This window comes from Elaeis guineensis, chromosome 1, assembly GCF_000442705.2.
Source record: "Elaeis guineensis isolate ETL-2024a chromosome 1, EG11, whole genome shotgun sequence".
NCBI classification, from domain to species: domain Eukaryota; kingdom Viridiplantae; phylum Streptophyta; class Magnoliopsida; order Arecales; family Arecaceae; genus Elaeis; species Elaeis guineensis.
In genome coordinates this window covers 2137059-2150939 of record NC_025993.2, presented here as the reverse complement: position 1 = coordinate 2150939, position 13881 = coordinate 2137059, and the positions used below count along the sequence as shown (strand labels likewise).

The window sequence follows — 13881 nt, the reverse complement described above, 5'->3', positions numbered from 1 at the left end:
TGCTAAGGTCGCTCTACTTTGAAAAACATGGAAACAACCTCTCCATATGCAGAGGAAAGCCTGCATACATCTGACCAGCCCCATATCCCATAGTGGCAGGAGCTCGCGCATTGGGAAGCCCTTTTTTTATACATAAACAGTTCTTCTATTTCTACTCAGGTGTTTTCTCATATGTTACTGAATATCAAATGGTTCTTGTCTTAAACATGTAGAGCCACGAGGGCAATTAGAAAAAAAATTGATAACTTAATTATTTCCCCTAGCCAATTCCTCAAGCCATCATGTCTGTTCCATGAAATCATGTCCCTCATATGCACCAACCAACAACTGGCAAACCAACAAATAGCAGGACATGCAAAAATGCAATTTGAATCCAAAAATTGAAGTCCCCCAATGTGTCATTGACAGGATAACCTAAACCCCTTTTTAGACAATCCAGTGCGATTGTTTGTACAGCCAAGAATTCAATTGCATTCCCTGGCGAATTGAACTTTTCAGAGGCAATTAACTTTCATTAACGAAAATTAGGACAAACCAGCAGAGATCGCCACAATGCGAGCCTTCCTCAAATTCAAAGCCACAAAATCCAAATCCAAAAAAAAAAAAAAACTCACAAAAAACAAAAAAACAAAGATCAAAACTTTTTTCCAAAATTAAACCGAAAAGAAGGTGAAAATAGACAATCATTGCGATCCATAAGAATTTTCACCTCAGGCACAAATAAAATAATATTAAGAAAAAAATCATAACATTTTCCAACCCTAGGCACTCGCAATTAAAAAAAAAAAAAAAAGGGCAAGCATCGAACACATACGATAGCAGAGCAACGGATCACCACCATCAGTGCCCCCCTCCATGGGAGCAGCAGCCACTGGGGCCGGCCCCGTCCTCCCCCGCGGGACCTCCGCCCCCGCCGCCACCGCAGCCGTCGTCGTCGTCGCTGTCGTCCTCGTCGAAGGGCTTCTGCTTGTGGAAGATGCAGCACTTCTTGGAGCTCTTCCGGTTGAGGAACTCGTTGTCCACCGTCCCCTCCTTCCACGTTACCTTCTTCTTGCGCCGACGGAGTTGGAGAACCAGGGTTTCGGCCGGTTGCTGCCGTTGCTGCGAAGAGGAAGTGGAGGGCGCCTCTTCCAGGGTTACGGTTAGGGATCCGGTGGGCGGAGCGGCCGTCTGAGCGGTAGACCTCGCCATCGTTCTCTCAAGATTGGGATCGGAAGCACCGAAGGTAGAGACGGATCTATAGAAAGGTAACAAATCTAATCTAATCTATTACTCTATATATATATATACATATAACGGCCGTCGTTCTCGCCTCTTCGAGACTTTGACCTACGGCTAACCTTTATTTAAAAAAAAAAAAAAAAATCCGTCAATGCCTATGGGTGGCAACGCCCAGCCTCTTTTACCAGCTTGACTTGGTTTGGTTCACTTTGTTATAAATCAGATTAGATCATCTATTTAATAAAATAATTAAATTAATATTTAAATTGTAGCTTAATTATTTTAAAAAATTTGCACTGAAGGTTTTTTTTTTTCATTTTAATATATCATCCCAATTTTTATAATTGGATATAAGTATTTTATAAAAATTATAATATTAGTTTGCCATCAATCAATGTCTAATTTTTTAATTGATGTGAACAGACGGAAATGATGTAAAAATATATTGAAGAAGGTATAAAAATATTAAATTTTTTGTTCCATTATCATAGAAGGAGCAGGAAATAGAATGAGATAGAAATTGTGAGATCAAGAGAGAGAGAGAAATTGATATAATGAGACAAATTTAGGGGATTAGAAATTGAAAAGACTAGAGATGAAAATGGTGATGGTCAAAGTTAAGATCTGCATTTGGGAAAGTATAATGCAAGCCTTTCATTTCTTTTGTACTTAAAAAGATGAGGGGCAAGATTAAGATTTGCAATTGAAAAATTATAAATTTGAGAGCCTTGAAAGTTTTAATATAGCCGCAATGATAGCCACCTTAGCAATGGAGCGATGATCCTTTTTTTCTCAGTAATCCCTCATCGATTTATTTAAAAAAAAACCTAAGGACTTTTAATACCAAATGACTTGACTATTTGTTTGTTTAAATAATTTTATTTTTGTGCTACATTAGGATAATAATCAAGTAGGGATTATTAGGATGTTTGATCAACTAAGTATTGTTTTGAGGTAAAAAATTGTGCACTATTACATGTATTATACATCATGTGTTAGTCATACTATTTGGAATAGTTTAGTTAGAATTAAATAATTAAAATAAAAATTTTATATTATATTGTTTACTAATAATGTGATTTTGTTGTATATATAAAATGGAAGATAGATTCCATATACAGATGTGCCGTAGGAATGCTTTGCAAAAGTATTCAAAGCTAACATACCTAGAAAGGAAGGTTGATATGTGGGACAGTTGTAATCTATATTACATTGTATACTTTGAGTTGGTGGATATGGTAAAAAAGTTAGGATATTGAGAGGTATTGAGAATATGATATAGAGGTCTATATATAAATGTAAGTGGGGGTGTTAGAAAAGTTAGGTATGATAGTTAAGTGATGAAAATGGTACCTATTTCACTTTAATATGGGATTATAATGATGTACGTAGAAGCTGTGACTGTTCGGAACTTCAAGAATAAAAAAATAGTTAGAAGCAAGGAGATTGATATGGAGTTGTGGTTTGTGAAATTTATGGGTAAAAATAGTGTAAATAGTTAGGTTGCAACATTTGTGATTAGTAAGAGGTCTACTATTGATAGTCCTTGATATAATATTTAATTTTTTATCCAATAATGATGAACATAATGATCTCAACTATATGTCAATGGAGCCAAGTGAAGCGGAGAATAGTTTGAACGAAGATGAGTCATGATAAATGATAAAGAATATCTGAAAGCGAGGGATAAGCAGAAAGTTGCGAGGTAGAAGGGCACTTGTGGAGTTGATGAATTGGGAGGTAGGGTTTATGAATTCAAAAGTAAAGCTAAATACTATTAGACTTGATGTTGTTGGAACTGAAGCTAATGGACATGTCTATTCTGTACAAATTAATGAAGAGGGGCAAAGGGAGTTGCATGGTTGTGTGTGTGAGAGAGAGGCAGGGGGAGATAGAAGATAGAGAGAAAGAGAGACAAGGGAGATTAGATCTGGTCGTCAGGCAGACCGACCGACCTCGAAGAGAATGACTCTCTAGATCTAATTTGCCTAAGTGCCAAAAGCTGGGGGAGAGGGAAAACAAGAGGAAGAGATGGTGCGGGAGAGGAAGGAGTGTAAGTATGTTTTTGTATGCATTGAAGAGCGAGAAGTCTTAGGAATCGAATATTGAAAGTGGCTGATAACAAATGGAGTGTCTATAGTTGTCTCATTGAGATCCAGGATAAATCAGTATGATATCTCATCAGAATTGAAGCAACTATAAAGCAAAGAGTTGTTATTTTATTATCTCCAAAAAATAAATTATATATTAATATCAGGTTAATGAGAAGCAGATTCTACAAAACTTTGCTACTTAGGTTGAAACTTGATTTATCAGTGGCGATATTGTCTTGGGGAATAAATATGGCTTCTTTTAAATGGTAAAATTTTGGATCTTGTAGCACTATTTGAAATATATATATATATATATATATATATATATATATATATATATATATATATATATATATATATATATATATATATAACCCAAATGACCTGATCATATAATAAGTAAATGGCAAAAAGTTGGTTGAAAATTGAAATACATGCTATGCTTGAAAATTGAAATACATGCTAAGGCTAACTTCATGGTCCACATGCCATGCATCTGGTTTTGCGGATGTTATTGTGCTAAATCTTCATTTATATTGGCCAAGACTATTCATATTTGTTATGGAACACAGACAAAGCTTGCATATTAGACTATAAGATTTATAAAGAATAATAAATACTCGAACAATTGGTAAAGTTAGTTTGCTTATGTTATATACGCCGTGCATGGTAGCCATATATAGTAGAATGCTATCATCGATCAGCACGAGTGATTATAGCTCAAATCACTTGAAAATGTGGTAGTTAAGGATTGGCGCCAAACACAATAAGATCGATTGTACTTGGGGTTTTGGTTGTATATTTCATATGAAAGAATGATTGATCTACTTTCACAATATCAATTGTTGGATCGTATTTTGTATAGGTCTGAAAGCACTTTAAATTTTTTCATTCATCCATTTGTATAAATCTTAAAGTGATTAGATCCAATGGTGGATTCATGCAAAAGAAAATGAATCCTTCTTTCGCATGAAAGATGCAACCCTTGTTCGTATGCTTGCTGGGTCTATATTTTGCCAATCTTCGTATCTTTTAATGAATTGAGCCGTGATCTATAATCCTTTTCTTTTTTTCTTTTTTTTTTGTGCTTCTAGTGAGATCACTTGACCACACCACCCTAGAATAAATACAACCCCTAGTGTTTGCATACAACAAGTCTTTCAACTTGGTAGGCACACTTTGGGTTACATTCCAAAAAAACTAAGCCCAGAGTCTCTGGAAATATGAGAAGCAACCCACTTTACTGTACTATTCACTTTGTTGCAAACATTAATGGACTCGGAGAAGTATAGAGTGTCTATCGTCTTTCTCATATCCCTCATAATGGGATGTCAATCCTCTATATAGATCTGCTGCTTTAAGAGTCAATTGACAACCATACCGGAGTCCCTGTTTAGGATTACTTTAGAGGCCTTGAAGATAAAGTGAATAGGATTGCTTTAGAGGCCTCGAGGATAAAGTGAACAGTGGCCTATTTCTCTCGACTCTATAAAGAGTACCGTAATGCAACTATCTATATGTGTCCTGTGCTATCCAAGACTCGACCATCAATATTGATTTTGAAGAAGTCAGATATTCTTAACAACATCACTTCTCGTGTGGTTGAGCATATCGATAATTTGATCCGACAACGTGATCAAATATGTTTATATATTTTATTTTTAATTTTATTTTAAAATATATTTATATTAAAATAGTATGAACATCTATTTGTATAAAATAAATAAATAAATAAATATTTTTAAAAGCAGGATGCATTCTTTGGGGACCAAATATGATGGATGATGCAGCAGCTGGTAATTGCCAGATCCGCCTCCTGATCATTCCTCTACCCTCCTTCAGATAATCCACCGATGCCTCCATGCGAGGGGCCCCGATGATACCACGGTGCGGGAAGATCCGCTACACCCGGCGAGCTTCCGCACAATGTCGTGACACCATGTCTCGGAGTTCTCCTTCTGCTCCCTTAGCCAGCTCTAAAATATTTCATACACTAGCGCATCATGACCATCCAATCAAACATGCTCTCATCCATCGTTGAATCAGACGGCCACGAGTCATCATATCCCGTTTCCCCTTCCCCAAGACAGGTCATCGCCATTGAATACTCAAACAAAATAAAAAATAAGCAATAAAAAAATGTCACAGAGAGCGCGAGCGATCGACTGAGCCAGCTCCCGGCTCACACTAAACCCTCGTAAAACCCTAGGTTAGAAGACTCCTCCAGGAAGGCCCAAAGCCCTCCGCCGCGCGATCGCCTCACCTCCCAGTAAGAATCCCTCGTCTTCCACCTTTCTCCTCTCGCGAAAGATTTCGACCTCCATTTTGGTCTGAATTGTAGTGTTGTTTTGCGTTTCTCACGAGGGTTTTAGGGTTTATCTGAAGGAGAGGAGGAGGAGGGGGAGAGAGAGAGGTAGAGATGAACTTTAAGAACGTCAAGGTGCCGAGTCCCGGCTCCGGGGCGGGGACGCTGGTGAAGGTGGTGCTCCTCGGCGGTGCCGCCGTCTACGGTGCTCTCAATAGTCTCTACAACGTCGATGGTGGCCACCGGGCCATCGTCTTCAACCGCATCCAGGGCATCAAGGAAAAGGTCTGGAAGCTTGATTAGAAAAGAAATGATCTCTCTCTCCCTCTCTCCTTTTTTTTGCAGTCTAACATTCTAATCTTTGATGCTTAATAGTCTCTTTCCACATATGTTTGGATTCTTTTTCTGACTGTTCGATTCTCGAAGAAGTTCATGCGAGTTATATCTGTTGTTTCCTCTTTTATGTTTTTCATTCTTTAAAATGCGTTTATTTTACATTTGTTTCGTTAAATGTGTATTGTTTAAACTGACGGCATAATGGAGCTGTTGTTGTTGGATTTTTTTTTTTTTTTGGAAGTGAGTTACATTTCATGCCCGGCTTTTTACCCAGAAAATATTTTGCATTCGTGTTGCGAGTTTTAGGGTTCCAGCAAAAGTATGTACTGAATGTACTTTTGCTCCATCAATTACTAAATTTGGTAGTTTACTAACTCGAAGTCATCTTTGTTTCAAGGCCTAGTGAACTGTCACCATGTTATATTTATGCAGATTGCGGGCAATAGGTTGGGTTCTCTATTCTAAATTTCCATTTGTATGTCCTTTGACAGTTTAGGAATCAAATGGGTATTTTAACTTACACTAATTCCAGGGAGCTACAAAATATGATGCAAGTTATATTTGCATTAATTACAAATATCGATAGATCACTCAAAGTTACATAGTGTAATTGGCCTGTGCTTATGAAATTGGATTGTTGTTAAGAAGTGGCTATTGCATAGTTTTTATATGTCTTACCATATGGACCTTCTTGGAAGTGCTAAATCAAGAGCCAATTTTTTTTCTTCTTAACATTGTGGGAACCCATAAATATTTGAAAAGTTTGGTTGATATTTAGTGTAGATGTTTGTGATGAACATATATTCGAAATTAATGATGTGGATTTTCATTATGTTTCTAAAAGAATAAAAGCATCAAGAGTCAAACTGATCCATGATGAATAATGTGTGATCGATGAATCGACATATTCCGAATCTTCTAGATTCCAAGAATATGATGTATTATAAGAATCTGCATTTATGTTTATGTGAGGTAAAATTTTGATCTATGATTTGAAGATGATACTTATGGTAAAGTTTAAAAGCAGGAAATTAAGTGCAAAAAGATTTACCATATTGAGATGTTGGATGTGCATCTTTTTTTATCAGAGGTAAAGTATTTTCCCCCCTTTTTTTCCTGAATAGTGTATGTTTCGCCAATGTGAATTATGAATTACCTTTGAGGCAAAATGAGGCGTATGGCATCACAGTCACTGACTCTAGGTTTATGCAGAGGGAATTGTTGGTTATTGGTCTCTAATGGCAGCAAGCACAATTTGTATCTCTGTATCTTAAAGTGGGTGGATTCGCATACGGAAGAAATTTGTGAAGAGGGTAATAAAACAAGGGTGATGAATTATCAGTGGATTGGAGAGTTGGCATTATTATTTGAGCTCCCTTCTTCCAGTTATACAAATACATGGATCTGCGTGACATGTGACATTTCTCATGATGTTTGGTACCTAGTCTTTGCTTTGTCAAAAATTTGCCAAGTTATCTTCAAGCACCTCTTTTTTTGTTAAAAATGTTTCTAGAAGGAAGGAAAGCGTTACTTGTATTTGTTTGTGAATGATGTTTGGTTATCAATATTCCAGCATTAAGGTTCGTTGGAATAACCTTTAGGAAGGAAGTCTGGCCTCGCTGTTTCAGTTAGAAGCTGTCATTTTGATATTCTAATTATTGTTATCAGAATCTTTTGAATGTGGACATGGAAACATCTCTTATGGTGGTTGGATAATGCCTCCTTCAACAAGGGTAATGACAGAGGCTGCTGAAACTGTTCTTGGTTGGAGAAAATTTTCTTGTAAACTACCTCTAATCCCTCTCTTTTCTTTTTTTTTTTTAATTACTTTTTTCTAGTTTGAACTGGACAGGCATATCTAAAATTATCTATCTTGCATCGTGTGAAGGCAATTAATCTACAATATATTTTATTATGAAAGGTTTGGGTATTTCATTAAAAGTGTCAAGTGTCAGGGATCTTCGTATTTTTATGTTTGGTACTATGAATGATTGACAGCATAAATAATGTGTAATGGCATATATTTTAACAAGACACTTCATATCTTGTTTCAAGTGTCTGCACTTGACGATGATGCAAGCCCAGCTAAATTTGTTTGAAGAGCTGATTGTCATTCCATGTCATATTGTGGCCATGTGACAGAGCATTAACACTCCAGAAAGACTGCAAAAAGGAGTTTTGGACAGCACTAGGGATCCCATAAAGAAACATTGTCAATATAGTTGCATTCATCTTGCAAATGGATACTACTTACAGTGCTAATGGTTTCCTCAGGCCTTGTATAAGGTGATCATTTCTTTCTGTTAGTTTGATGAGTATTTTGGGGTCTACTGCGATCATAGTTCCTGGACAGAAGATAGAGCAAAATGTCTTTAAGCCCATCTCCTTGTTTTTCTTAAAATTTTTATCCCGTTTAGTTTTTATGACCACCAATCCATTCTTCAGTACCTCATTCTTCTTCTGAGGTTTACATGCAGTACTACCCTAAATATTTTCTACATGAGGATTTAATAAGAGGAGGTGGTGAGGAGAAATAATTAAACTCGGCTGTTTCTGAATAGTTGAAAAGGTGGACTGAAGTTAAAAAAAAAAACTACTGCCATTTGGATTATCATGTGACATTGAAATCCTTAATACAAGATTTGGGATTATGGTAGGAAAGGGGGAGAAGCAAAACGACAATTGAGATTGGGGATTATTGCATAAATTTTAGGGAGATGGTGGGTCTTCCTTTTTAGGTTATATATATTTTTTGGACACCTTTTTGGCATATATGTAAGTTGAACAGTATTTAGATATATCAATGAGAAAGGAAGTTGGAGTGTACTTTCCTTCTGCATTTATTTTGAAACATTTTTATGTATATGTAATTATGTATTTTACTTATCAGTACGGCAAGGTATTTTCTTCATAACCTATCTACATGTAGCTTGTTTGCAGGTTTATCCTGAGGGAACACATTTGATGATCCCTTGGTTTGAAAGACCTATCATATATGATGTTCGTGCTCGCCCCCATCTTGTGGAGAGTACTTCTGGGAGTCGTGATCTTCAAATGGTGTGTTTTTCACTTATTAATGTACTGTTATGACAAGAATATGTAAAGTATAGGTATTAAATTTATCCTTATGTGGACAACATGTATTAGACAAACATCATCCATTAGTTTCTATTTCTATTCATGGAATGTGTTACAGGAACAACTTGACAATCTAGGCTTAGGAATCATCAAGTAGCTCATTTGGCTAGTTCTGTTAATGCTTGATGGTTATTGTTTTGGCTATTTTGTGGTTATTGGATATTATAATTTTGCCTTCTGTGATGCCATTATGTTATTTGGTCATTCTACAGTGCAACCATATGTCTATCCAAAAATTTCAAAAGCAGCCATGGTCACATCACGATCTATTGTTGATGTTCAGAAATTATGGAAGCAAGTCAGCAACCATTTGTTTTTATATGTGGTTGTCTTTTTGGTTAAAGAGAGACTAGATGCTGGCATGCCCCATGCATGTGAGAGGCATGGATTACCATGATAGCATTGAGCATGTGTCATGCATGCGGGGGGCAATTCAGATGGCTTTGATTTCTCCATGGGGCCTACTCTTCGTGCCTTTATTTTAATAAAATTTAAAAAAAATTGTGGGAGGTTATGGTGGAATTAGACACATATTTGGTGACTCCACATGGAAAAATTCTAAACTTTACTACAAATTAAATAAGAAAGATATTCCGCAAAAGGCCATTTTCCTTCTTTCTTATCTAAACTCAAATCAGAGAAAGAGATAACATCAAGTGAGACTACGCTCCTTTTTCTTGACCTACGTGCTTCGGTAATGCGATGCCATTTTAGCATACAAGGTGAAAATTGAAGGACCTGAGATGCTTTGATGGATAGGTGTGATTCTGTTGAGAGTTAAGGGGGAAGAAATAAGCTGGACATAGGGATTTTGGTTATTGTTTTTTTCTACCATTGTTGCCTGCAATAATGCTTTATATTGACTAGTGCTCTTGTGACAGGTCAGGGGTACATTGTTTGCATGGAAACTGTGTTGTGGGGATTCTTACTCATCCTGTACAAACTTCAAAATGTGTAAGAAATGGTGTGAATTGAAATTGTTCACTGTAAAATTTTTGTTTGTACGGAAACTGTGTTGTGGAGATTCTTACTCATCGTTCGCAAACTTCAAAACGTGTAGGAAATGGTGTCAACTGAAACTGGCTAACTGTAAATTTTAAAGGTGATCTTTCTGATACATCTAAATGGCTGAATTACAAGGATTACCTATGGTGGCTTGAGTCTACCATCCCCTTTAGGGCAAATGTCCATGTGGATTCATTTGATTCTCCATAAAGGGTTGGCTTGTTCTTGACCCAAAAAATAAACCTGTTAACCAACAATCACCAATAGCCATCATGGAAGTGGTCGGCAAGAGGTTGCCATTACTTCTTGCACTATTTTTTCAACCCTTCTTCTTGTTTTATTATCTTTCATGGGCATAACTAAATAATTTCTACAACTTTGTATTGATTGTAGCTAGCATGCATGCATGCATGTCTCTTATCAAATACTGATTATTTTTTTAATGATCCAACTCATAGGCCAAAGTCATTAGTTATCTCTGATTCTCTTCTACTACAAATATGCAACATTAGTTTGTTTTCCAGGTTCCCATTTGATTCTAAGTTGGAAAATGAATCCCAAATTTCTAGTGAGCTGACAATTGAGACTAAGAAACAGCAATGCAACACATTGAGATGCAAGCACTTGGGCCCAAGCTTGGGTTGAAAATGTTAGCCCATGCATTGTCTAGGCTGAGAATGGGCGAGGGAGTTAGTAACACATGCTGAGACAAAGGCCTCTTATGCCCTGGTCTTCCCACTAGATGTATATCCTCAAACACTATGTAATGTGAAGCAATTGGAGGTGGTAACAATGTCATGAAGCTAACAGGAAAACAACATGATATATATGGTTACAATTAAAAGGTCCCTCTCATAAGCTTTATCAGTCTATTGCATGCACGTGCATGATTCAATGATTTATAAACCATCCAGTATGGTATATATGGTCCATAACTATGCCTGCTATTGCTTGTTATGTCAGCTTAATAGACTCTTGAAAACAAAGCATGTAGGTTTTGTTTCCAACAATTGGTTACGGAGCTTGCCTTTAACCTAGCATGTACTATATATGTCTTGACATGCTGATGAGATGAGATTTAACCACAGATTTGTCATAATAAATCACATCAAGTGTTCTTTAAAGTGGCAAAAAAGAACAACACTGCTATTCCTTGCGTATCTTAGTAGAAACTACTATTTATACTTTTCACAAAGGAGAACTTAGTATTAGAAATGAAAGGAAGCAGTCTAAATTACTTTTCTGTGCTAGCTGGTTATCTACAATTTTTCACTTTAATCATGAGTGCATCACATATCCCAGGGTGGTGGTTTTGTTTTTCCTCTTGTTACCCTATTCTTTTTGATTTGATAAGATTACTACCTGTTATTGACTCTAGACTTTGCTATTTTTTATTAGATCAGCAATTCTGTTGTTGTTATTCTGTATTGATATAATCAATGATGGCAGCATCTAATGATTTGACCTAACCATGGTTGAGCTTGCCCGAGTCTGACTTGATTTGTCTATTGTGGTTTCAGTAATCATTTTTAAGTTGTGTGCTGTTGTTTTCTCGCGTCTGCATATGTTGATATTCCACTACTAGACTTTGCCATGATCAATTTGTCTCTCCTTATCTTCATCAATATATCTGCCATGATAATTTGGAACTTTGAAGCTTTTATAATTTCTTAGGTGAAAATCGGGCTTCGGGTTCTTACAAGACCCCTACCAGACCAGCTACCAACAATCTATCGAACCTTGGGGGAGAACTATAATGAGAGGGTTCTGCCTTCAATTATTCATGAAACTTTGAAGGCTGTGGTAGCACAGTACAATGCTAGCCAGCTGATCACACAAAGAGAGGTGTTCTCTAGCAAAAATCTCTTCGATATTATTCTCCCATATTCTAATATGTCTTGTATTGTACTTTAGAAAATAAGTAGGAAAATCATGGATAGAAGCTGATGAATGTGATTGCCGTTGTAGGCTGTAAGTAGGGAGATACGGAAGATACTGACAGAGAGGGCTAGAAACTTTAATATTGCATTGGATGATGTGTCCATTACGAGCTTGAGCTTTGGGAAAGAATTTACTAGTGCGATTGAAGCCAAACAGGTGGCTGCACAAGAAGCTGAGCGTGCTAAGTTCATTGTTGAAAAAGCAGAGCAAGACAAGAGAAGTGCTATTATCAGAGCCCAGGTGAGTAAACTGAGTCAAGTGATTCCTTGCAGTTCTTGTAAGAACCTTGGTCATGTTGGGATGTTTGTCTTGCATCCACATGATTGCATTAAAATGGTTATTCATGGAAGACGAAACTTAGCCTACACCTTCTGTAATGCCCCACAACCCATCGATAGATCACTTGCAATTTTAGTCAAAAGACCATTTATTTTATCTCGTTATGGGGCCTAACCTGAGATTTTAGAAAATTTTGACCAATATTTTCTGGTCATTTGAAAATGAGCTTTTGTTTCCTCAGTTAAATAATGCAAAAAGAATGTAAACTGTAATTTTCTTTTGATAGCTATGGCCCTTCCAATTACTTGCAATGGGGAATATGCTGCATATGTGATAACAGCAGCCCTAAAGAAAGTTGTTTCATCTTTGCAACATCTAGAGGATAGAAGGGCCATCAATGAAAGAGACATCCTTCAGTATATTTTTAATAAAACAACTATATGTGCAGATTGCTCCTCAGAATCATGATCATTCTCATCTCTTTTACTGACAGGGTGAGGCTAAGAGTGCCCAGCTTATAGGTCAAGCTATTGCAAGTAACCCTGCATTTCTTGCCTTAAGGCAGATTGAAGCTGCAAGGGAAATAGCTCAGACAATCGCAAATTCATCCAACCGAGTGTTCTTAAATTCCAATGATCTCTTGCTGAACCTTCAAGAAATGAATGTGGACAGCCCAACCAAACTGAAGAAGTGAAATAGTCTGATTCTCGCCTATGGTAGGAGAAGGAAACTTCAAATTGAAACGGTGATGATAATTGGGGGAGTTTCATCAGTTCTTTATTTTTTGATTGAAAACTTGAGCTTCTGTCATACAAGTGGAATTTTAACTTTTGCTAGAGGAAAATTTGCATCAGTCCTCATCAAACAAATTGTCTCGAAATGTTTCCTCATTATTTCGTGTGTTTGTCCTTTGCCAACTGTTATCTTATATCGTTTTCTTTCTTCTCCAAATGGGTCTTTCATTTTTCTGTCTGTATTTTTGCTAAACTAGGCTATCAGCATTAAGGCGATTCTGGGGTGGTTAATTTTGTTTTACCCCTCCGAAAAAATTTATAGTTCTTGGTTGTGGATACGTTCACTAAAGTAAATTGATGGGCAAGTTGATGTGATCAGTCCCTGCAGCTACACAGCTACTTCAGAGGAGCAACTGCCTCTAATGGAGAACAAAGAAAAACTTTAGCAAAGTATTTCACTAATGCCATCAATGATGTTGATATCTTTCGCGGTTGAATTAAAAACTGCTGACAAGAAGTGAAAACCGTGATATAAGAATAGCTGTTGCAGTCCATTTTGGTCTTGTTGCAGAACATGAGCTGTATGCAACCATGTAAGAGTTTGTTCTTGCTTATCCATTGCCCCTACAAACCCCAAATGTCTCATTGGCGGAGAATGTAATTTTATTGTTCTTAAAATGTGACATCTTTTGAACTTTTGATGTTCTTTGCTGCAGACAAGACTGGTTTGACAACAAAATTTTGGTACATACATAACAAAGTACCATGTGAAAATGCAGGTTGTATGTGCTGACTTCTCATACTATGTACAGTGTGTTAGATTGCTGCT

General features: G+C 36.8%; 1 protein-coding gene across 8 annotated transcripts; it reads left to right on the top strand.

Moving 5' to 3' along the window:
• Window positions 1-5426: 5426 nt before the first annotated feature.
• LOC105037905 (prohibitin-1, mitochondrial) lies at window positions 5427-13211 on the top strand. Of its 8 annotated transcripts, none has more exons than XM_010913535.4 (6): window positions 5427-5583; window positions 5687-5904; window positions 8896-9012; window positions 11773-11943; window positions 12067-12279; window positions 12812-13211. In XM_010913535.4, exons 2-6 carry the CDS (start codon window positions 5734-5736, stop codon window positions 13010-13012), a joined length of 873 nt encoding a protein of 290 aa, XP_010911837.1. In that variant the 5' UTR covers window positions 5427-5583; window positions 5687-5733; the 3' UTR covers window positions 13013-13211. The 8 variants fall into 8 exon arrangements, with proteins under 8 accessions (XP_010911837.1, XP_073109279.1, XP_010911839.1 ...); XM_010913537.4 differs by having other exon boundaries at window positions 5440-5583; window positions 5700-5904; XM_010913536.4 differs by having other exon boundaries at window positions 5440-5583; window positions 5679-5904.
• Window positions 13212-13881: the final 670 nt, after the last annotated feature.